Raw genomic sequence first — 23,327 nt, 5'->3', positions numbered from 1 at the left:
TGAATGTTTGATGATGGTTAGAAAACTCTTCACAGAAGGGATGAGACCCAAAAAGGGTCTTTTAAGGGTGACTAAGAGTGTATCAAGTATATACGAGACCACAAAAGGCCCCGAACAGCAACAGTGATCTTGAGAAAGAAGAATAACATTGGAGGAATCACACTGCCTAATATTAATCTATACTATAAGGCTATAGTAATCAAAACAGCATGGTACTGGCATACAAACAGACACATAGATCAATGGGACAGAATATTTGTCAATATTTGACAGAGGAAGCAAGCACATACAATGGGCTAAAGATAGTTTATTTGATAAGAGGTGTTGGGAAAATTGGACAGATATGTGCAGGAAAATGAAACTAGACCACCTTCTTATACCACACACAAGAATAAATTCAAAGTGGATTAAAGACTTAAACATTAGACCAAAACCATAAAAATCCTAGAAGAAAACATAGGAAGCAAAATCTTGGACATTGCCCACAGCAATATTTTCTCTAATATATCTCCTCAGGCAAGGGAAACAAAAGAAAATCAAACTACATCAAACTAAAAGGATTTTGCACAGCAAAAGAAATCAACAAAATAAAAAGACAGCCCAAAGAACAGGAGAACATATTTGCCAATACATTTTTGTAAAGGGGTTAATATTGAAAATTGTAAAAAAACTTACAAAATTCAACATGAAGAAACAACCCAATGAAAAAATGGGCAAAGGACCTGAATAGACACTTCTCCAAAGAGGACATACAGGTGGCCAACAGACAGATGAGAAGATGCTCAATGTCACTAATCAGAGAAATACAAATTAAAACCACAATGAGATATCATCCCACACCTGTCAGAATGGCTATCATCAATAAATTCACAAACAACAAGTGCTGGCAAAGATGTGGAGAAAGGGGAACTCTTTTGAACTGTTGATGAGAATGCAAATGGGTACAGCCACTGTGGAAAGCAATATGGAGGTATCTCAAGAAATGAAAAATGGATCTGCCTTTTGACCCAGCAATCCCACTTCTGGGAATATATCCAAAGGAACACAAAACACTAATTCAAAAGAACATAAGCACCCCTATATTTCTTGCAGTGTTATTTACAACCACCAAGATATGGAAGCATCCCAAGTGTCACTTAGTAGGTGAGTAGACAGAACAGGGGACATTTACACAGTGGAATATTACTCAGCTGTAGAGAAGAAGAAGAAGAAGAAAGAAGAAGAAAGAAGAAAGAAGAAGAAGAAGAAGAAGGAGAAGAAGAAGTTGTTTTACCCTTTGCAACATTATTGATAGGACTTGGAGAACATTATGCTAATCATGGGTGTCAAACTCATTTTCACCAGGGGCCACATTTTCTCACAGTTGCCTTCAAAGGGCTGAATGTAATTTCAACTCCTTAACAGTTAATGAGTAGTTACATTTATATAGTCCTAAAATTATTCTGGCCCTTTGAAGGCAATCACAAGGCTGATGTGGCCCCTAGGAAAATGAGTTTGACACCCCTGTGCTAAGTGAAATTAATCAGCTAGTCAGAGAAAGACAAATGCCATATGATTTCACTCATATGTGGCATCTAATGAACTGAAATAACAAAACAGAAACAGACTTACAGAGAGGCAGCTGACACCTCTGGGGAGGGGTTAAGAGGTGAGGGATCAAACAAAAAAGGAAAAAGGACACGTGGAATACAGTGTGGTGATTTTCAGGGGGGCAGGGAGGTATAAGGGGGACAAATGATAAGAGAAAATAATACAATAAAAAATAAATTGCAAAGAAGCAAAAACAAAAAAGAGTTTACTAAGTAGACAAGGAAATAAATTAAGGACATTTCAAGTAGAGAAAACAGCATATGTGAAGATGTCAGTATAGGAAACAAGGAAAAAAAACATAAAATTACTATTAGAAGAATAAAAAAGTAGCTCAGTCTTATACCTGAACTATAAAGCATGAGGGGTGTTGGCATGGTGTTAATAAATCAGAGAGGAAGACAGGGACCAGACTGACAAAAAATTATAGAGGTGTGGGATATTATATTATTCTCCATACAAACAACTGTAAACCTACTTTTCCCACCCCGTATCTATAACATGCAAAGGAGCCTGGATTTTATCTAATAGGTGATAAAGAGGCTGTTGGCCACACTACAGTAGTATTAACTTAGCCCCAGGAGGGCAGTACCCCAGTGCATAGAACCATAGCCCACAAATATTCAACACTTGCCTAACGATTGACTGGGCAAGGGTACAGAGCATGGGGCTCAAGGAAAAAGCAGTGGCCCAAGACCAGAGGCTTGCTACTCACTGCAACAAGGCAGGACATAAACTCCCATTGTTTCCTGACTCTTTGCTGTTCTCAAGCTGTGTTCTTTATTCAAATGTCTGTTACCACTGTAGACTAGAAGTCTAGCAATTCTTTAGAACTCATCCATTAAAAACCTCTTTATCAGCAAAGTTTCTACTTTCCTAGGTGTTGTAAGTTCTCCTTCCATTATAAACACACAACACTGTGCAGTCTTCCTTGGTTATTTTTATATCTATTCCAACTTGGAGATTATTTCCTAAACTACAGGTTCTCTGAAAACAATGACAATGTTTCACTCTTCTCTAAATAGCCCTGGTCTGTACTGACATACGTGAGCACTCTTCTGGGAGCTCATAATTGATGATATCCCTTCATGCTGATAGTTCTTCATGAGAGAATGATAGAGTACCAAAATCTTCTCTTTGATCCCAAGCAATTCCATTTGGACAGCAAACTTGCATGCACTGTACTCAGCAAAAGCCTCCCAGGTAACTAGAGGCCTCCCTCCCTTAGAAAGCAGTGGAGAGAGCTTGCACCTTGGGGGTCTTCCCCACAATTCCGGCAGCTTATTAAAGTTTCTTCTCCACTTCCGGCAAGAGGGAAGCATAGGTGGATGTACCATACCTCCACGCACAACCAAGATTAGAACAACAACAATTTAGAGGCAGAATAACACCCAGAACTGACAGAGAATTTATCTGAATGGAAGTCGGACAGCCAAGAAGTTGAAGTAGACCCGTTCATCTGGACTGGTAGGAGGGGCAGAGACGAGCAGCAGCTGGGCACGGGTCTCCAGCGTGGAGAACATGGAGAACTGGGTGCATAGGCAACTGGGAGCACATAAGCTATCCGGGGTGCACCAGATCGCAGTGGGAGGCGTGCAAGATGGCAGCGTGTGGACCCTGAGTACGCAAGCGGCAATTGGCAGACCCAGTGAGGCTGCAATTGTGAACCACGGCAGAACGCGCAACCCAGGATCCCAGGGAAGGGACTGAGATCCCAGGAGAATGGAACTACTGCCATTGTTCCCTCCCGCCCCCACACACAACGTCACAATCTAGCAACTGGGTGCCCAGCCCCAGTGAACACCTAAGGCTCCGCCCCTCACTATAATAGGAACAACATGTCTCAAACAGAAAAACAGATCAATGCCCCAGGGCTCATCCTTTTGAGCGACCAAAAGATTGCCAATCTATCAGATGCACAGTTCAAAACACTGGTGATCAGGAAGCTCACAGAATTGGTTAATTTGGGGAGCAAATTACCAATTACATGAAAAAATGCAGGTTACTATAAAAGAGATGAAGGAAGATGCACAGAGAACCAATAGGGATGGGAAGGAAACTGGGACTCAAAACAATAGAGTGGATCAGGAGGAAGAAAAAAACCAACAGGAAAGAATGAAGAAATCAGAATTCAAAAAAACGAGGAGAAGCTGAGGAACCTCCAGGACGTCTTTAAATGTTCCAACATCCGAATTATAGGGGTACCAGAAGGGGAAGAGGAAAAGCAACAGATTGAGCACGTATTTGAACAAATAATAAAGGAGAACTTCCCCAGTCTGGCAAAGGAAATAGACTTCCAGGAAATCCAGGAAGCTCAGGGAGCCCCAAAGAAGTTGGACCCAAGAAGAAACACACCAAGGCACATCATAATTACATTAGCCAAGGTAAAAATGAAAAAGAGAATCCTAGAAGCAGCAAGAGATAAGGGGACAGTCACCTACAAAGGAATTCCCATCAGACTGTCAGCTGATTTCTCAAAAGAAACCTTAAAGGCAAGAAGGGGCTGGAAAGAAGTATTCCAAGTCATGAAAGACAAGGACCTATAATCCAGATTACTCTATCCAGCAAAGCTTTCATTTAGAATGGAAGGGCAGATAAAGTGCTTTTCAGATAAGGTCAAGTTAAAGGAGTTCATCATCACCAAGCCCTTATTTTATGAAATGTTAAAGGGACTTATCTAACAAAAGAAGATAAAGAAAAGACATGTATAGTAAAAGGACAGCAAACTCACAATTATTAGCAATCACACCTAAAGCAAAACCAAAAGAAACTAAGCAAACAACTAGAACAGGAACAGAACCACAGAAATGGAGATCACATGGAGGATTAGCAAGAAGGGAGTAGGAGGAGGAGAGAGGGGGAAAAGGTACAGAGAATAAGTAGCATAGATTGTAGGTTGAAAATACATAGGGGGAGGTTAAGAATAGTATGGTAAATCTAGAAGCTAAAGAACTTGTATGACACATGGACATGACTAAAGGGGGGTATACGGGTGGGAGAGAGAGTACAGGGTGGAGGGGAGTGAAGGGGGAAAAATGGGACAACTGTAATAGCACAATCAATAAAATATATTTTAAAAAAAAGTTTCTTCTCTAACTACATACCCTTCAGAGTGTAAGCTGACCTAACAGGTGATGTTTTAGCAGTCTTTAATATCACCCCATTATTTCATCTGCTTCATGGACCCTGGCATCAATTAAATACTGGTTTATTTGAGTATTTATATGTATTTTCTGTCCTCATAGATTATATGGATTTAATCTACAAATTTGGATAATTAGCATGATAAGTTTCTAAACTAATATTTTGAGCTGAAAACAGCAGGTCATCGAATAACATTTTTTCATTCAACATCATTTTAACATTGATGAGATGTCATAGGAACTTAATACTGTCTATATTAATTAGCCTATGGTAAAACTGGTTTCATTAATACATTGTCTTGCTTAAAGTCGCAGAATCTATCAATGTCATGGAGGACTTATTGCACTTTCTCAAAGATCTTATCCTGAAGAATTTAATCCAATGAAATAAAGAAAATAACGTAATAGCAGTTGTGAACAACACAGTAATTATTTCATAAATAATAAATGTCTCATGAGAAATGTTTACATTTTGAAGTTTTTTACACTATATTTTCTAAGTATACTTATATGTTGGCTTATAAACTAATTTTTACATGCTAAGTCTATAGAACATAACACAAGAGTATTAAAATTACAACCATGTAAGATTATGTAGGTATGTCAATATAGAATAGAAAGGGACATAAAAATTATAGGGTGATGGGGGTAGAACTGTGAATAATTATCATATGAGTTTTTGGGTTTGAGTAGCAATCATTGTTATCTGTATAATATTTTAAATAATAAAGTGCTTAGGACATAACATTCTTCTAAAATAAAGCAAATTCATGAGCCACACAAAAACTACCAAGTTGCCTACTTAGTACTTCAACAATCACATTTAGTAAATATCATGATCTCTATAGAGCTTTTCCTAGTCCTCTCAATTTTATGTCATCATTCCATACTCTTCCAACTAATCAAAAAGCAGAAATAGGAACTATTACACAGGTGGCAAACACAAGGCCTGTGGGCTGAATCCAGCCCTCCACCTTGTTTTATCTGGCCTGGCACCTTGTTTCTACCTGGCTACAGCACCGAGCTTTTACTTAACTGTTCAGGAGTAGTTACGTTTATACAGTCCTAACATTACATTCGGCCCTTTGAAGGCAACTGTGAGGTTGATGTGGCCCCGGTGAAAATGAGTTTGACACCCTTGATCTATTTGGGCTTCTGGGCAAGATGGAGCTGTAGGCAGACACACTGTGCCTCCTCACACAACCAAAATGATAACAACAACAAATTTAAAAACAAAAAAACAAGCAGAACTGACAGAAAACTGAACTGTATGGAAGTCCGACAACCAAAGAGTTAAAAAAGAAACATTTATCCAGAGCAGTAGGAGGGGAGGAGACAGGCAGGGAGGACTCAGGGCAAGATGGTAGATAGAGGACCCAGGCTGGCAAGGTGGTAGCTGGCGGAGTGGGCAGTCCCAGTTTTGAGTACAGATAAACTGGGAGGAACAACTGGGGAGGGAGACAGACCATGCAACCCAGGGTTCCAGTGTGGAGAAAACTTCAAAACCTCTGACTAAAAAAACCTGTGAGGGTTGAGGCAGTGGGAGAAACTCCCAGTCTCACAGGAGAGTTCATTGGAAAGACCCACAGGGTTCTAGAACGTACACAAAACCACCCACCCAGGAATCAGCACCAGAGGGGCCCAATTTGCTTGTGGGTTGTGGAGGAAGTTACTGAAAGCCAGCTGAGAGCTGAACAAGCAGCACTGTTCCCTGTGGACCCCTTCCCACATATAGTGTCAGAACAAAGCAACGTGGGTTGCCCTGCCCTGGGGAACACACCTAAGGCTCTGCCCCTTACTACGTGCATACCAGACAAAATAAAATGGTCCCAATGAAAGAACAGATCAAAGCTCCAGGAAAAATGCAACTAAGTAACATACTCAGATACATACACAGTTCAAAACACTGGTAATCAAGAAGCTCACAAAATTGGTTAAGTATGGTCACAAAATAGAGGAAAAAATGAAAGCTAAGAAAAGCTAAATAAAGGAAAATGTATAGGGAACCAATAGTGACAAGAAGGAAATCAGGACTCAAATCAACAGTTTGGACCAGAAGGAAGAAATAAACATTCAACCAGAACAGAATGAAGAAACAAGAATTCAAAAATACGAGGCGAGGCTTAGGAACTTCCAGGACAACTTTAAACATTCCAACATCCGAATCATAGGGGTGCCAGAAGGAGATGATCAGGAGCAAGAAATTGAAAACTTATTTGATAACATAAAAAAGGAGAATTTCCCTAATCTGGCAAAGAAAATAGACTTCCAAAAAGTCCAGCAAGCTCAGAGAGTCCCAAAGAAGTTGGACCCAAGGAAGCACACACCAAAGCACATCATAATTACATTACCCAAGATTACAGAGGAGAGAATCTTAAAAGCAGCAACAGAAAAGGAGAGAGTTACCTACAAAGGAGTTCGCATTAGGCTATCTGCTGATTTCTCAAAGAAACCTTGCAGGCAAGAAGGGGCTAGAAAAAAGTATTCTAAGTCATAAAAGGCAATGACCTCCATCCAATATTACTCTATCCAGCAAAGCTATCATTTAAAATGGAAGGGCAGATAAAGTGCTTCCCAGATAAGGTCAAGTTAAAGGAGTTCATCATCACCAAACCCTTATTATATGAAATGTTAAAAGGACTTATCTAAGAAGAAGAAGATCAAAACTATGAGCGGTAAAATGACAACAAACTCATAACTATCAACAATCAAACCTAAAAAAAAAAAAACACAACTAAGCAAACAACTAGAACAGGAACAGAATCACACAAATGGAGATCACATGGAGGGTTATCAGTGGGGAAAGGAGAGAGGGGGAAAAAGGTACAGGGAATAAGTAGCATAAATGGTTGGTAGAAAATAGACAGGAGGAGGTTAAGAATAGTATAGGAAATGTAGAAGATAAAGAACTTGTATGTACAACCCATGGACATGGACTAAAGGGGAAGAATGCAGGTGGGAGGCAGTGTGCAGGGCAGAGGGGAATAAAGAAGGGAAAATGGGACAGACAACTGTATAGCATAATCAATAAAATATATTTAAAAATAAAATAAAAATGGAAATTAAAAAAAGAAAGATATTTGCATGCATTCAATGAATGCCCAATGTTACCACCTGAGCTTTCGCATCCCAGGTTCATTTTATTAAGTGTAGCCCTAAATTTAAAATCTACCTGTATGTAAATATAGCTTTTCCTCATCATATTGAAATCCCATCATGCTTTCTGGAAATTAATTAATTCATTTGTCACTTTATTTCTAGTACTGCTACTTTCATTTATACCAATTTTACTATTTTAAGATTTTATGTTGATCTTCTAGAATGAAGCTCAGATGTTCAAACATATTAACTATCTCCAAAGAAAAATAACGTTTCCACTTTGTTTATAACAATAGGAAACTATGTAAAAATCATGAACATGTAACTTCACAATTAATTTTTCACTTATACGTTTTTAAAATGTATATTTTAATCTGATTATTAGCATACATGAAATATATGCTATATTTCTAATTTCCATTGTGCAAAATTAATCAGAAATACAGTAGAAATAAGATGCTCTGATTTTTGTCTCTGAACAAAACTACATAAAGAATCTTAATGTTTTATCACACCAAGGAAGACAATGGAAAATTCTAAATTAACTTAAGGTTAGCACTACAAATAATTACAAATGTTCTTTGCAGAGAGAGAGAAACGTGCTCTCCAATTCTGACTACTCACAAATATTGTTCAAAAATATTTCCCTACATCACTAGAAAATAAAAGCATGACTTGACAGAATATAATTTTCCCCCCACACATTAGTTCCAAATACCATTGTGTAACTGAAATCTTTTTACAAAAGAATCTGATTTGTTTTATAGGTTTATTAAATTAGCAAACAAAAATCACTATCTTCACAAACATTTTACACTAATAGTCACAAACAAGTCAGTCTTAATGGACTTTAAAATTGATTTCACATTCAAATATAATTCTAATCCAAAAGGTTGTTAAGGCATCCATGACACAAATGAGGAAGCTGAGCTCCTGAAAATGAGGTGACACAAATTACTACAGTGACACAAATTCCTATAGTCATATGGTAAACCAAAGACATAAATTCATTTATACAAGACCCTCAACTTCCTATTAAGTAAATTTATTACAGTAGTTAATATGCAATCAGCTTAAGTTTTACCAATTTAAGTTTTTTGAAAGATGGACATTTTACAGAAAAAAATGCTTTCAATAAAGATTTTGAAGATGAACTTAATATTAAATTTACAAATAAAAATATACAAGTATAAGCCATATCTAAATAAACAGTACAATAGATGTGAATAAATAGAATGAACTTATAAGTAGATTAATCCTATGAGATTGGTCAAAATACATTTGTGCTGTGAAAGGCTGATAAGTTTTCAGACCAATGATAAATTTTATTCTGAGCCAAATAAAAAAAATAATCACTCTGTCAGCAGAAAACCTGCTGAGGAATACTATGCATGGCATTAACTGGAATGAGGGTAATATCTCCTATTTCAAAATGATGTCTGAAAGACTTAAAAAAAAAACCTGAACCACCATTCTACCTCAACATTTACAGGCTGGGGCAAAAGTAGGTTTACAGCTGTAAGTATGTGAAACAGTTTATTCTTGTATTATTATTTATTAGTTATTGTCTTATTTTCCACAAGAACAACTAACTGCAAACCTACTTTCGCCCCACTCTATATATTAGATGCATTCTACCTATCTAGGCTGGCTGGGAAGAAAAGTGTACCATAAAATGTTTTACACAGCTTATTTTTTATTCTGACTATATGCAAACTGCAGACAATTTGAAAAAGCATAAAGAAGGAATTGCCCACAATCGTACTAGCAAAAGACAACTGTTATCTTTTTATTTCTTTCCAGTCTTTTTCCTAATACTTACTATAAAGTAAAAACTCCAGTTTGTAACTTAACATTATAACATTTAGACATTGCCATTATTAAAAATTTTACTGGTGTTTTAAAGCACTGCTTCTCACTCTGAAATTACATCTCTTTTCAGGTTATGCATGGAAACATACCAGTGGACCCTTGAAGCACATGTTAGACTAGGAAGACTATTTTAAAAGAAATTCCACCACAGAGTGCATCAGGGTCTCTGGGTAAGAAAATATAATTTTTAAAAATCAGGGAGTTTGCCCTGGCTGGTGTAGCTTGGTTGGTTGGGTGTCTCTGCAAACCAAAAGGTTGTTGGTTTCCCAGTCAGGGCACATGCCTGGGTTCACAGTTTGGTCCAGTCAGGGCGCCTACAAAAGGCAACTGATTAATGTTTCTCTTTCACATGTTTCTTTCCCTCTCTCTCCCCCTCCCTTCCCCTCTCTCTAAAAATCAACAAAGAAAAAATATTTTTAATAAAAATAAAAATGGGGGAGTTAAAATCTCACACAATTCCTGAGTTTTCAGGTGATAGTACCTAACTGGTCCTTTATCAGATAATTGAGTAAGCTCAAGATTAAAAATGACAATCAGTTACAGCTGTATTACGCTTTCCCCTTTGCAAAACTCCTGTGTACTATCATTTCATTTTCATTAAGTTATAAAATAGGTATGAAGGAAGTAAAAAAACCATATGGGTAGTTATAAAAGGGATATAAAGTACAGCATAGGCAATATAGTCAATAATATTGTAATAACTATGTATGGTTATTACATACTTGAAATTGGGTGGGGATCACTTTGTAAAGAACATGACTGTCTAACAACTATGCTGTACACCTGAAACTAACACAAAATAACACTGAATGTCAACTGTAATTAAAAATAAAATTTGAAAGGTATGTATGTATTCTCATATCAAAGATGTAGAAAACTGAGGTATGAAGAATTTAAACAACAACAATATTTACCCAATCAACTTAGAACTAGAAATCAGGCCTTTTAAATTACCAGCATCATTTCTATTTGTGTTTAATCAACATTGATGTTTATATTAAGATGACACTGTGAAAGACAAATGTATATTCGTTAAAATACTCTTGTAAAAACTAAACTTCAATCTTTTGAAAAACATAATGTTGCATATTTAATTAGACCAGGTTTGAGAAATTCTAAAAACAAGACAATTGTCTCATCTGGAGAGAAACAGATAATAGATTCCATACTGTTCAAAGATATTTTTAAAAAACATGATATAAACACTTTCAGATCTGGAAATAAGCAAAACAGAGTGTTCTGCTTAGGTGGTTATACTCCTTTCTGCATCAAGTTACCTTCTATTCTTTGTCTCAGTTTCCTACATTTGAAATGGGACAATATCTACCTCAAATGGCTATGGTGAGGACTGAGCTAATACATGTAAACCACTGGTACTGTGCATGTCACAAAATAAGCCCCGATAGCTGTGAGCCATATATAAGCTTGTTTTTTTCTTTTTTCCTACTAGGAGGAAAATATTGGGCTGGCCAAAAAGTCTGTTTAGTTTTTCCCATAAAATAAAAGACACATTTTTCATTTTCACCAATTACTTTATTGATTTAGATACTTTTAGTATTCCGACTTTCTCCCGCTATTGGCTCCTAGTGGGTAGAGGACAGGGGTGCTGCTAAATACCCTGCATAAGACAGCCCCACAGCTAAGAACTATTTGGCCAAAATGTCTATAGTACCAATAAACTTTGCAAACCACTTTTGACACATTCCATCAGTCACAGCACCTTCCCCATACCCAGCACAAATCTTTTTTTTGCATTTCAGTTGCATTTTTACCTTTCTTGAAGTCATAAAGCATAATACTCCAAAAATGTGTATTCTCTTCCATCTTCAATATTAAAATGGCCGCACAAAAATTCACCGAGTTTTATAAATTTTTTTAAATGGATGCTGATATGACAGCTGTCACAATACAATCCAACAAAATTATTTCAAATGAAGTTAAAAGCAACTAAGCACTACCCCAAGCATCCTACGGGAAAAACTAAGCCAACCTTTTGGCCAACCCAACAGAAGCACAGGCTCTAAAACTTCAATGGAGGGAAGGATTTCACATTGTAATTAAAAAAGGGCTGATGTTCAAAATTCAATGGAGATTAACTAAAATCAGAATGCTAAACATCTACATTGCACAGAACTGTGTCCAGATCTAAAAGAGATTGGTTTACCAAACACGTTTTTTTCTTAGAGTAGATATTATATTTCCATATGCTTGTCAAAGTTTCAGCATCATCATGACAGGCTTGTGGCCATGATTCCATACTTTACTGAGAATGTGGAGATCAATTAAAAAAAAAAAAAACCCTTCCCAGAAAAAGTAACAATCCTCACTGCAGTAAGATAGGAAATGTGTTCAATAACTGACACCAAACTCATTCAAAAATTGCGGGTCACTGCCTGAACTAAAAGGTGGGGGGTGGAGGGCGGAATCAGTTCTGTATTCTCTCTCCATCACAGTGAGTATTCATTAAACAGTTTTGTTTACTACTGGAAAAGGTTTTCCAAGGATTGTTGATGGGGGAAAAAACCCCAACAAACTTCTGTCCCTTTCTGGTTGGTACAACCCTTATAACGTGGAACGTCCCATTTAGGTGACATAGGAGGTTTCAGTGGGTCAGAGCCAACGTCTGACCCAGGCAACTTAAACTACTATCCTGACTAACAGGTAGGGAAGGGCTGTAAAGGGCACTTTCTGAATCCAAGACTCAGATAACCAGAATCAATTTCGTTCGCTTTTTAACCTGAGCACTTTCACAGAAGACAATTATCGCCATTTGCCTTAAACAGATTTAAGATGCTATTTAATTACCTTGCCTTCCTCCTGTCTATCCATCCCTTTAGCTTTACTTTAGGCGTGACATCTTCAAAACTTCTCTTTCTCCTCCTAAACATTTTCTCCAAAAGAAAAGAATCAAATACCAAAAAGGAAGCCTTTGATAGCAGGGTCTCACTTCCTTCTTTTCAGGAAAATGAATGGCCTTGCCAAAAAGTAAATCCGCGCCAAGCTGGAGGACGACTAGCTGATCTCACCTTTGCAACTCAACCTCACGAGTGCCCAGCCAGGTCTGCCCACGCATGGAAGCGCCTTCGCAGCGTGTCTGCTAATGGCCCGCAGACCTAGCTCCCCTCAGGCTCTTCCCCCGCGCCCCCCGCCGCCTGTGGGGCCCCAGGCACCGGCGCATTCCCTGGGGACCACTCACCTTGCTGGGCTCCAGCGTTCTTAAGCAGCAAGAGAAGGATAAGTAAGAGCAGAAGGTGCAGAGGCATAGGGAAGGAGGGGCAGTTGGAGCGGGGTGGGAGGAGGCAGGAGTGAGAATCAGGGAGCGCGGCCCGGACGGAGGCGGCGGCCACGGCCCGGACTTGGGGACTGGGGGGGCTGCGCCCTGATCTCACCACCGTCCGGCTCGCCATCGCGGCGGCCGCCAGTCCGCCTGCATAGTGCGGGCCCCCAGTGGGTCCCGCGCGCTCAGGGGCCGCGGTACCAAGCAAGGAGGCGGCGGCTGAAGAGATAGAGCGAGAGGTAGCGCGCGCCTCGCCCCGCGCCGGGACCCCCTCTGTCCCTCACTCCGCTTTTGCCTCCTCCTTCGTTCTTTCCCTGGGTTTCCAGCTCGAGACCCCAGCCCGCAGTGCAGGGCGGAGGAACCACAGTGCTCCAGGCGCGAAGGATGGCTGCGGCGAAGACGAAAAACTAGACTCCAGCACCCCGCTCCTCAACCCGACTCCGGCTAGCCTCGCTCTCCCGCTGCTCTAGCTAGCTGGCAGGCCGGCTCCCTCGCTCTCCCTCTAACGCGCTCTGGCCACGCCTCCTCGGCCGCCACCGCCAATCCTCAGTCAGCTCCGGTCCGTCTCCTCCCCTCACCACCCAATCCACACACTCTCCCCTCGGTCGACCAGTTAGCTCCGCTGCCCCGCTACTCGAGCTCATCTCTCTCCTCCAATCCCCTGAGGCCTTGAGAAGCGTCCCACCCGCCTCCCCCAATCTGGGTTCCTCCTCCAAGCTCCGGCCCTAGCGGCCCCCTCCTGGCCCCGAGATTTGTTATTGTTGGGACCTCAGCCCAAGCTGATCCCGCAGAGGCAGGCCGCTAGCTTTGGTCAATGACTTCCGGGACTTCCCCCATCCCGCTTTCCCGGGTCTTCAAGCTAAGCTTGCTTATTGCTCCTCCCCCCGCCGCGCATCAGGCCACTGGAAGGGGTGGGAAACCTGGATCCTGGATGGTTTTAGCTGGGAGATGAGTCTAAAGACTTTTTTTTTTGCTTTCTTTGTAAAAAATAGCAGAACTGATTTATTTCTTAAATAAAAGCTACTGGCAATTATTGCGGCCACTCTGAGTGACAACAGATCAGTGTTCAATTAAAAAGATATATGTATTTGCTGTTTCCAGTGCCTTTTACTGTATTTATTAAACGGGGGCGGGGGACAAAAAAAAATAACAAGATCTATGCCCCAAAGTAGTGTAAATTCATTCAGCCATTCTAGAGTTGTTGAGCACCTGCAAACCCTGTGTTATGAGGTTTAGGAGTTGCAGCTATAATACACAGACGTCTTCTAGGATCTAATGTTAGGGCAGAGATGAAAAATACATCATGAAAGGCAGAATTAAAAATGCTAATTAGAGTCACAAACAATTTGACAGAGACTGTCAGGAGATAGAGTGACAAAAAGAACTGGTCTTTGGGCAAGGGGAATCCACAGGACTAGATGATTGGTTTTAGAGGGGAGAAAGGTGCTATCCTGGATGTTTTCCACATGGGCTTCTAAGGAGGATGGTTTCATTAATAAATACTGGAAGGTGGAGCAAGATGTGTGGAAAAGTGAGTTAATTCGGGACATCCTGCATTTCAGCTGTCCACTCGGCTAAAATGTGAAGCTATATAACAGACAGGTGGACATTTTGATCTAAAGCTTAGGATGAGGAGTTCCTTGAAGTAATGGGGGGGGGGCGGTTATGAATAGAGGTAATATTCAAAACTATGGAGGAGACTGATATTCTCAAATGAAAATGCGAAAATTGTAAAGGACTTTGGAAGGCATCTTTTTCCACTCGCCTGCAGACCCCTCATGCATTAAACCCTCTACCAATTGTATTTAATAAGCATTTATTGGATGCCTATTAAACACTGCTATGCTTTAGGCCTAATGTAGGCCTAAAGTGGGCATGCAAAGTTTAATCAGAGGAGGCAACCATGTAAATAAATCCATTGATACCTGTGGCATGTTTGAAATATGGACTGATGCCAAAATACCACATTGGGAGGATTTTAAGGAACCCATTATGGCAAGGATGAGACACCAGCTGTCTTGAATAAGACAACAAAGTAAGGAATATGATCTCAGGTCAGAGGCAAAGGAGGCTGGGTTGCAGGTAAATGGTGTTGATGGAGCTACTTGTGCTAGAACTTGTAGCAACCATGGTTGACTCCATTCCTTGACTGGTAAATAAATTTATGCTTTGATAAAGGCTCTGGGAAAGACTAGGGTTTCAGGAAAGGACCACATAAGATAGTTATATATGAAATATATAAACTGTGTATCATTTTAATGTGTTTGTTTACTCCATGTTAAACATAAATAGAGGTTCTCAATCTAAATTTCAATTTACCAGAACTTTCCCCCATCCCTCTTCTGTCTCCTTTTTTCCTTCATTTTCTTTCTTTCTTTCTTCTTTCTTCATTGATAAAGAGTAGAGCAATAGAGAAAATGCAATTGAGAAAATGGAAATATTAAAAGAATGGCTCCATACCACTATATCTGCTTCCAAATGTATCTCAGCTTAGCCATTGCTAAGGAAATGAGAATGAAGGAGGAAAACCTGGGGGCTGGTGCCTTTGCTTCATACAGAAATATCTGAGATTTAATGGTATGATATGGTACAAATCTTTGGCAGCATCATCACTGTTAAATGTCTGTTAAGCATTAATAAAACAGAAGAAGCTCATTTAATATGGCAGTTATACCGGAAACCTTGGGATGATGGTATGTGATGAATCATTGGTGGGCTTTATCAGTGAGTGTATATTTTTGGCAGGATAACAAAAAGAGGAAACAAAAAAGAATTTATTTTTATGATCTTCCAGTGGGTTGGGAGAGAAAGAAGAATGTGGCATTTCTGGGGAAGTATTTCAAGCTTCAAAGTCTAGGACCTTCAGATTTGGTTACTGTTCTCGCAGGAGCATTTTCTTTGTCCTGTTGACTGTTTAGACAAGTGTTTACAGCCAACTTTGTTGCTAAATGTCTGAATTCTGCTGAGGAGACTTTCTTTCTTTCTGTGAACAGAACTCGTTTGGATACATTTTTCTCCTTATCTTGTAAATTTCTTACAGTTAGTCATTTCAGTCAAATCCAGCTCTCAGGTTTATTACTCATATTTTCTTGACATTTAAAAACTATTTCTTTAGGTATCTGTTACAGCAAATTCAAGACAAGTGTTAGGAACCTAGTATATTTTAGAAAATATTTCATTTCTACTAGTGGATAATAACATTACATGTATTTTCTTGGCATATTTCAACAACATGACTGACTGTGATTATTTCCCATTTGCCTTCTACAACCATCTTTCTTTTTCTTTTTATACCTCTCCTCCCTTCCCTTGGTTTTTCTAGAAACTTAATAAAATAAATTGAACTAATTCACTCACCCATGGGTCAGAACAAGAAAGGTTCAGCTTGGTATTTTTATCTCTGATTGGAGGCTGTAAAAAACTTTAGTAAAAATGTGAAAGGCGCCCTTCATAACATCAACATCACATGCAGAAATTAGAGAATAAATTATTCATGAATAGTGAACACACCAGAGTATCTGAGATAATATGATTTAGGTGTATAGTGTCTCTGTGCCTCTCCTGCTATGCACCTGTGTTCTTTCCTGTGGTACCTAAGCTGGCAACATAGTCAAGAATTAAATATACAGAGCTGAAATGCTGTTTGTCTTCTGAGAAGTTGAGTTGTTTCATGAGATCATGAAAACAGCCCTGGACCAGACTCTGGTATGCAGCTTCCACTTGAAAGTGCTGTATATCCTAAAGTAAGTCTCCTAACCTCTCCAGGCCTCCGTTTCTTTGTCTACAACGGAGGATGGGTGGATCTTGTTACAGGTTTTGAGTTTGACAATTCTTCCAAATTCTCATTATCCACTGCTTCCTTTCATCTCACAGACACATTCTAAGTCCTTAATTCCTAGATTGCTACCGCATGCGGGGAGAGGACACAAAAGCTGATGACCACAGAATTACTCTCTGGGAGTGCAGTGTCTGTGCTGAACAGCAGTGCACCTTAAAGGGTGTGCTTCACACCCCTAACCCCAGCTCAGCACTGCCTTGATGAACTGGAGCTCCATGAAGAGCCCCAGTTCTGTTCTGTGAAAGGAGCAAATAGTGCCTTAGAGCAGGAGGGTAACTTTATCAGGAAGGAGATGGGGAGGTCCGAGGAGATAAAGCTGGCCAGCATGGTGGCTGGAAGCTGGAGAAGAGGAGAGGAGAGAAATAGTGAACATTCCCCAGTGGTTGGAATGCAAAGATGCTTTGATAAAGATAGGTAACAAATAAATTCTAGCTGTTCGCTATATGCGCTATATTGTAACCACCAACCCCCAACCCCCCTCCCCCACCCACGGCCTTCCTCCCAAACTCTGCATTAAGTTTACCTTAGTCACATCCTTGATCCAGTGAAACTTTGGGGAAAAAGGAGCATACAAGTGGGGGAGGGACAATCAGGTTGGCATTCAGCTTCTTGATCCTACATGGAAAGGAGAGCATCCTCAGGAAGTGAAATGAAAGCGGAAATCAAAAATTTAGAGAAAGCAGGAGATTCCTGAACCTAAGGTTTTGACAAATGTAAACTGCCTTGCCACTCCCCATCCTCTTGACAAGAAACTAAATTTCCATCCCCGCATTTGCAATCATCCAGGCAGCTGCCTTTTACTACACTAGGACAAGCAAACAATAATTCTACTTTTAATTTTCTGAGAACAAAGAGAGCAGACATTGGGATTTTTTTAAATGTGCAGATCACGTCTTTCAACAATTCCTTTCAATTGTTTAATTAAATGTTAATTTAGAGCCTTTATATTTAATAAGTCAAAATAATAACTAATATTTTAAATAATAGCAAGCCTTTGAAAATTCAGTGTTTAAAAGGAATACCTAAGTTTTTTAAAACAAAAAACAATATTGTCTCCTTCATATTACTGTTACAGAATAGCTGATGTTAGTCTGCCTTTTAACACAACAAGACATAAATGAGATGCAAAATATATTGTACATTTTCATTTAAGCAGATCTTTTTATTTTTGGCATTCTATTTACCATGGTTTGCAAAACAACAGACTGTAGACCAAAAGGAAATAATATGTAGTTCAGATTAATCTGACTTTGCATGAGCTTCTGCATTAATAACCAGGTTTTAATGTCAATATAAATAATACTTTACATTTGACTAACATACTCTGTCACTTTGTTCATAGTTAACATCCTGAGAGATTTTTCTGAAGGACTGATTGCACACCAAGATAGCTCCTAAGAGAAAAACAAAGGAGAATAGAATTTCCATGACCTAGCTTTTTTTTTTTTGTATTAAATCTTGGACTGACTGTACATGTTTAGTGCTCATAGAATTTTGAATAAATAGGATGAGTTTCTCACCACATATCTGGCATTATTTACTGGTGATCTCTATAAATTAATGCTTAGCTCTTATTTGTAGAGCTGAAAATCTACCCATTCATTTTTGGTGAAAATAATTGGTATATTTGATACTACTGATGACTAAAATAGAGGGTGAAAGCAGATCTTAATAAAAGATGTAAATTATTAATTTAAAACATTCATGGATTTTCTATTTATGCAAGACTCACTTGGAAGACACCCAGATATTAATAGCCCCATCTAATGACAAAATTTAACTATTCGTTTAGCAGCTTGATTTGAAACAATGAAAGTTGTTTTATTTCCCCCAAATCAATGACCAGACATAAGGTAATTCAGGATTGGTTTTATTCTTTTTGTTATTTGCTATTATTTTCATATTGACAAATAACTAATTTAAGAAAGTACTTCATGAAAAGTGTACTTGAACAATGATTAAAATAAAAAAACATATTCCAAATGAAAAAAAAGAAAGTACTTCATTAACACAACATAAATGTAGCCACTCACTCTAGATACTGTTATCTTCATATACATGCAATTAATTAAATCACCTACAAAATTACATTCACACCACAGAGCCATGCCAAATCAGCCCCTAGATTTTTTCCCCCTCCAAAATAAAGTTTATTGGATGATTTCAGGATTTCCTTTTACAGAACTTCCTAGCTCTCAGATTTCTTTACAGAATTTGTTTACTTCACAGCCTAGTGTCCCAATTGGTTTCCAAACATGAATGGTTAAATCCTTAGTAACAACTTTACATTTTTGCTATTTCCATATTTTCCCTTCTACATCTCACACACAAACAAACAAACAAACAAAAAAGACAAGAAAACCTCACACAAAATATCCCCATCTGTGGTGCCCTGAAGATTACAGGCCTTGAGAATGAAACTGCATGTGTTTTACCATTACTGATTTTTCTTTTTCTTTTCTTTTCTTTTTTTTATTGTTCAATTTCAGTTGTCCCCATTTTTTCCCCATTCCTCTCCCTTGCCCTACCCACCCTCCACCTGCCACATTCAATCCTCCCCCCACTGTCTTTGTCCATGGGTCCTTCATACTCATTCCTTGACTTGATCCTTCCCCTTCTTTCCGGGTTACACTCCTCCCCCTCTCCTCTGGTCATTGTCAGTGTGTTTTTTTGTTTGTTTGTTTGTTTTTTTGTTTTTTGCTTGTAATACCTTAGATTTTCATTTTTTAATTTTTAAGTATACTTTATTGATTATGCTATTACAATTGTCCCACTTTTTTCTTCCTTTTATCCTCCTCTGCCCTGCAACCCCACACCCTCCAGCATTCCCCCCTACCACCTTAGTTCATGTCCATGGGTTATATATATACATTCTTTGGTTTCTCCATTTCCTATACTATTCTTAACCCTGCCCTGTCTGTTTTATACCTCCTATGGCTACCAATTATACTTCTTATTCCCTGTACCTTTTTCTTCCATTCTTGCCCTCCTCCTCACCACTGGTAACCCTCCATGTGATCTCCATTTCTGTGATTCTTTTCCTATTCTACTTGTTTGCTTAGTTTTTGTTTTTTAGGTTAAGTTGTTGACAGTTGTGAGTTTGTTGACATTTTACTGTTCATAGTTTTTTATCTTCTTTTTCTTAGATAAGTCCCTTTAACATTTCATATAATAAGGGCTTGGTGATGATGAACTCCTTTAACTTGACCTTATCTGGGAAGCACTTTATCTGCCCTTCCATTCTAAATGATAGCTTTGCTGGAGAGAGTAATCTTGGATGCAGGTCCTTGCCTTTCATGACTTGGAATACTTCTTTCCAGCCCCTTCTCTGAGCTTCCTGGACTTTTTGGAAGTCTATTTCCTTTGCCAGATTAGGGAAGTTCTCCTTCATTATGTTTTCAAATAAGTTTTCAATTTCTTGCTCCTGATCTTCTCCTTCTGATTGAGGTGATTCAGATGTTGGAATGTTTAAAGTTGTCCCAGAGGTTCTTCAGCCTCTCCTCATTTTGGGGAATTCTTGTTTCTTCATTCTGTTTTGGTTGGATGGTTATTTCTTTTGTTCCAAATTATTGATTTGACTCCTGGTTTCCTTCCCTTCACTGTTGGTTCCCTGTATATTTTCCTGTATTTCACTTTGTATAGCCTTCATTTCTTCATTTTGTGACAAAATTCAATCATTTTTGTGAGTTTCCCGCTTACCAGTGTTTTGAACTCTGCATCTCATAGGTTGGCTGTCTCTTTGTCACTTAGTGCTTTTTCTGGAGTTTTGATCTGTTCTTTCATTTGGGCCATATTTCTTTGTCTTGGTGCACCTGTTACATTGTAATGGGAGGAGCCTTAGGTATTCACCAGGTTAGGGCAACCCACATTGCTGCATTGTGGGGCAGTCTGTGGGGGAGGGGTCTGAAAGGAAACAGTGCCACTTGCTTGGCTCTTGTCGCATTTTCCATTACTTCCCTCACTTCCCATAAGCAGATTGTGCCTTTTCAGGTGCCGATTCCCAGGTGGGACCAATGAACTCTCCTGTGAGACTAAGAGTTTCTCCCACTGCCATAACCCCTACAGGTTTTTTACAGCTGGAGGTTTTGAGTCTTTAGTTTCCCATGCTGAAACCCTGGTTTTTGTGGTCTGTCTCACTACCCAGCTGTTCCTCCTGGCTTATCTGCACGTGAATGTGAGACTGCCTGGTCTGCCAGCCCCTACCTCACCTACATGGTCCACAGCCTTGCTGTGTATCCTCTCTGCCCGGGCTGCCCATCTCTGTTCCTCCTACTGGTCTGGATGAATGTTTCTTCTTTAACTCCTTCACCATGGGAGTTCCATGCAGTTTGATTTTCAGGTAGTTCTGGTTGTTTTTGTTTTTAAATTTGTGGTTGCCCTTCTTTTGTTTGTGGGAGGAGGCAAAGTGTATCTACCTATGCGTCCATCTTGGCTGGAAGTCTGTTTATTCAGTCTGTTCTTTATTTCCATGTTTCTGGTTCTATTTTGCTTACTTGTTTGTTTTGTTTATTAGGTCCAACTTATAGGTGAGATCATATGGTATTTTTCTTACACCACCTGGCTTATTTCATTTAGCATAATGCTCTCCAGTTCCATCCATGCTGTCATGAAGGGTAGGAGCTCCTTCTTTTTTCCTGCTGCATAATATTCCACTGTGTAAATGTACCACAGTCTTTTGATCCATTCATTGACTGATGGGCACTTGGGCTGTTTCCAGCACTTGGCTATTGTAAATAACACTGCTGTGAACATTGGGGTGCATAGGTTCTTTTGAACTGGTGTTTCAGGAGTCTTAGGTTATAATCCCAGCAGTGGAATTGCCAGGTCAAAAGGCAGTCCCTAGATTTTATTCAAATAACTACAATAGTGAGTGTTAGCAAATTGAAAATCTCTCCAAGTGAGCAGACTCATACAGCCATTTATGCATACATATGGCAGTCATCCACTTAAAGGAATTATAGTTATGCATGTCCCAGAATTAAAATCTTAACACCATCTGTGCCCTAATAGAAAATAAAATGAAACAAATAAGCCATGCTGAAGATATGTTAAAATATTATACTCAAACCCCATCTGTAATCATATTCTTGCTTCTAAAAGTTACTTCCTAAACTTTATGTCTGAATATTCCGTGTGTAGAGAATTTAAATTCTTCTTGACTTATCAACAAACCATTTTTTCTGGTTCTGGCATTATTTCTTATAATTGTGGATCTCATTCCATTCTGTCATATTAAATAACTTCCACCTTAATTTTCCCAACCCAAATGAATATGAGGTACCTAACATTTATGAAAGGCAGAGGAGATAGCTTCTAAAGAGTTTTCTTCAAAAATTGTCTTCATGGATAATGTAGCTAATAAATGATAAGAAAACTGTATTTAGTAAAAGGCAATATGAGTTGTCACTGAAAATATCTTGAGAATATAAAATGTCCTTGGAAAAAAGTGCAAGGAAGCTCAGAAACCAACATATTACCCAATGAATGCTAATTTTTCTCTATCAGCTTCTCAAATTGATTTAAAAACAAGTTCCATAAAAATTATGACACATAACTTTATGAACTATAGAATAAAATGAGCTACTATGTTTAGGTGGTAACTACCAACAGAATCTCCTGATGGGAATTTACAAGTTCTAAGAGTTCCTTATGGAAATCTGTGACCTCCTTTTAGTAGTGGAGGGAAAAATATTGAGAATCACTGAGTGAGAATATTTAATTCAGATGACCAGACTGTGTGAGTTTATTTGTATCTTTGGCTTTTTCAGATTTATATTTAAAATCCTTATGTGTCTGTTTCTGCCAAGTTTATGCCCATCCTAAGCTGTATATCTTCTATATTGCTTCTCTTTTGCTGTAAGAGTCTAAAGGAAACACTTTGATATATTAATGGAATGCTGTTGACCCAGTACCCTCGCTCTTGCAATGTTGATTCACAGCCACAAAGAGTAATGGGCAGCAAGCCAGGCTATGGATGGTCTAAACCCCATCAGTAGGTCAAATGTGATGCTTTCTTAATGGGCCCCTCTGTCTTCTGCAAGCAGATCGCCTGTCACAGAGGGTACAGCTTTCTCATTGTAGGAATTAGTTGCACACACTTTCCTGTTACCGAGATTCCTCAGAAGGCTGTTTGTGATCAGCATGAGGTACTCTCCTAGAACAAGTAAAGAATCATGGGCTCTAATAACAGGTCACCTCCCATGCTCAAGGACACTGGCCAGGAGAAAAAGGGCAGGGGATTCATGGTTAGTGAACATCCATCTCTGCTAGGCATTTGACACATGTCATATTAATGTCTCATGGCATCTCAGTGAGGTTAGTATAGTTATTCACACATAGGGACAATGGTTCACTGATTAGGCCAGGACTCAGCTGGGTGGAGACTCCAGGCCAGTCTAATGTGAGAGCTTGTGTTTTTTCCACTTGACCACACTGCCTCAATGTTATTCTAGAAATTTTGCTTATATTACTCAGTGACCTGGACTCTTTTCAAACCTTGCTACCAGCAGAT

The 23,327-nt window shown here is 39.0% G+C and overlaps 1 protein-coding gene across 3 annotated transcripts in view; it reads right to left on the bottom strand.

The window, feature by feature from the left end:
* Positions 1-13,453, bottom strand: part of DCBLD2 (discoidin, CUB and LCCL domain containing 2) — a 95,724-nt gene extending 82,271 nt beyond the window's left edge. The window contains exons 1-2 of one of the 3 annotated variants that reach the window (XM_045850810.1): positions 12,898-12,957; positions 12,507-12,581 (exon numbers count right to left, since the gene is read on the bottom strand). Coding sequence is in view for 1 of the 3 variants with exons in the window: in XM_045850809.1 (XP_045706765.1) it covers positions 12,898-13,108 (211 nt within the window). In the remaining 2 variants the exon portion in view is untranslated. Of the gene's footprint in view, positions 1-12,506; positions 12,582-12,616; positions 12,747-12,897 lie in introns of those variants that run through there. The other 2 variants (XM_045850809.1, XM_045850813.1) reach the window with 2 other exon arrangements.
* Positions 13,454-23,327: the final 9,874 nt, after the last annotated feature.

The sequence above is a fragment of the Phyllostomus hastatus genome, unplaced genomic scaffold (genome assembly GCF_019186645.2).
Source record: "Phyllostomus hastatus isolate PE091 unplaced genomic scaffold, TTU_PhHast_1.1 phas_contig_86, whole genome shotgun sequence".
In the NCBI taxonomy this organism is placed as follows: domain Eukaryota; kingdom Metazoa; phylum Chordata; class Mammalia; order Chiroptera; family Phyllostomidae; genus Phyllostomus; species Phyllostomus hastatus.
This window is presented reverse-complemented; position numbering and strand designations above follow the sequence as displayed.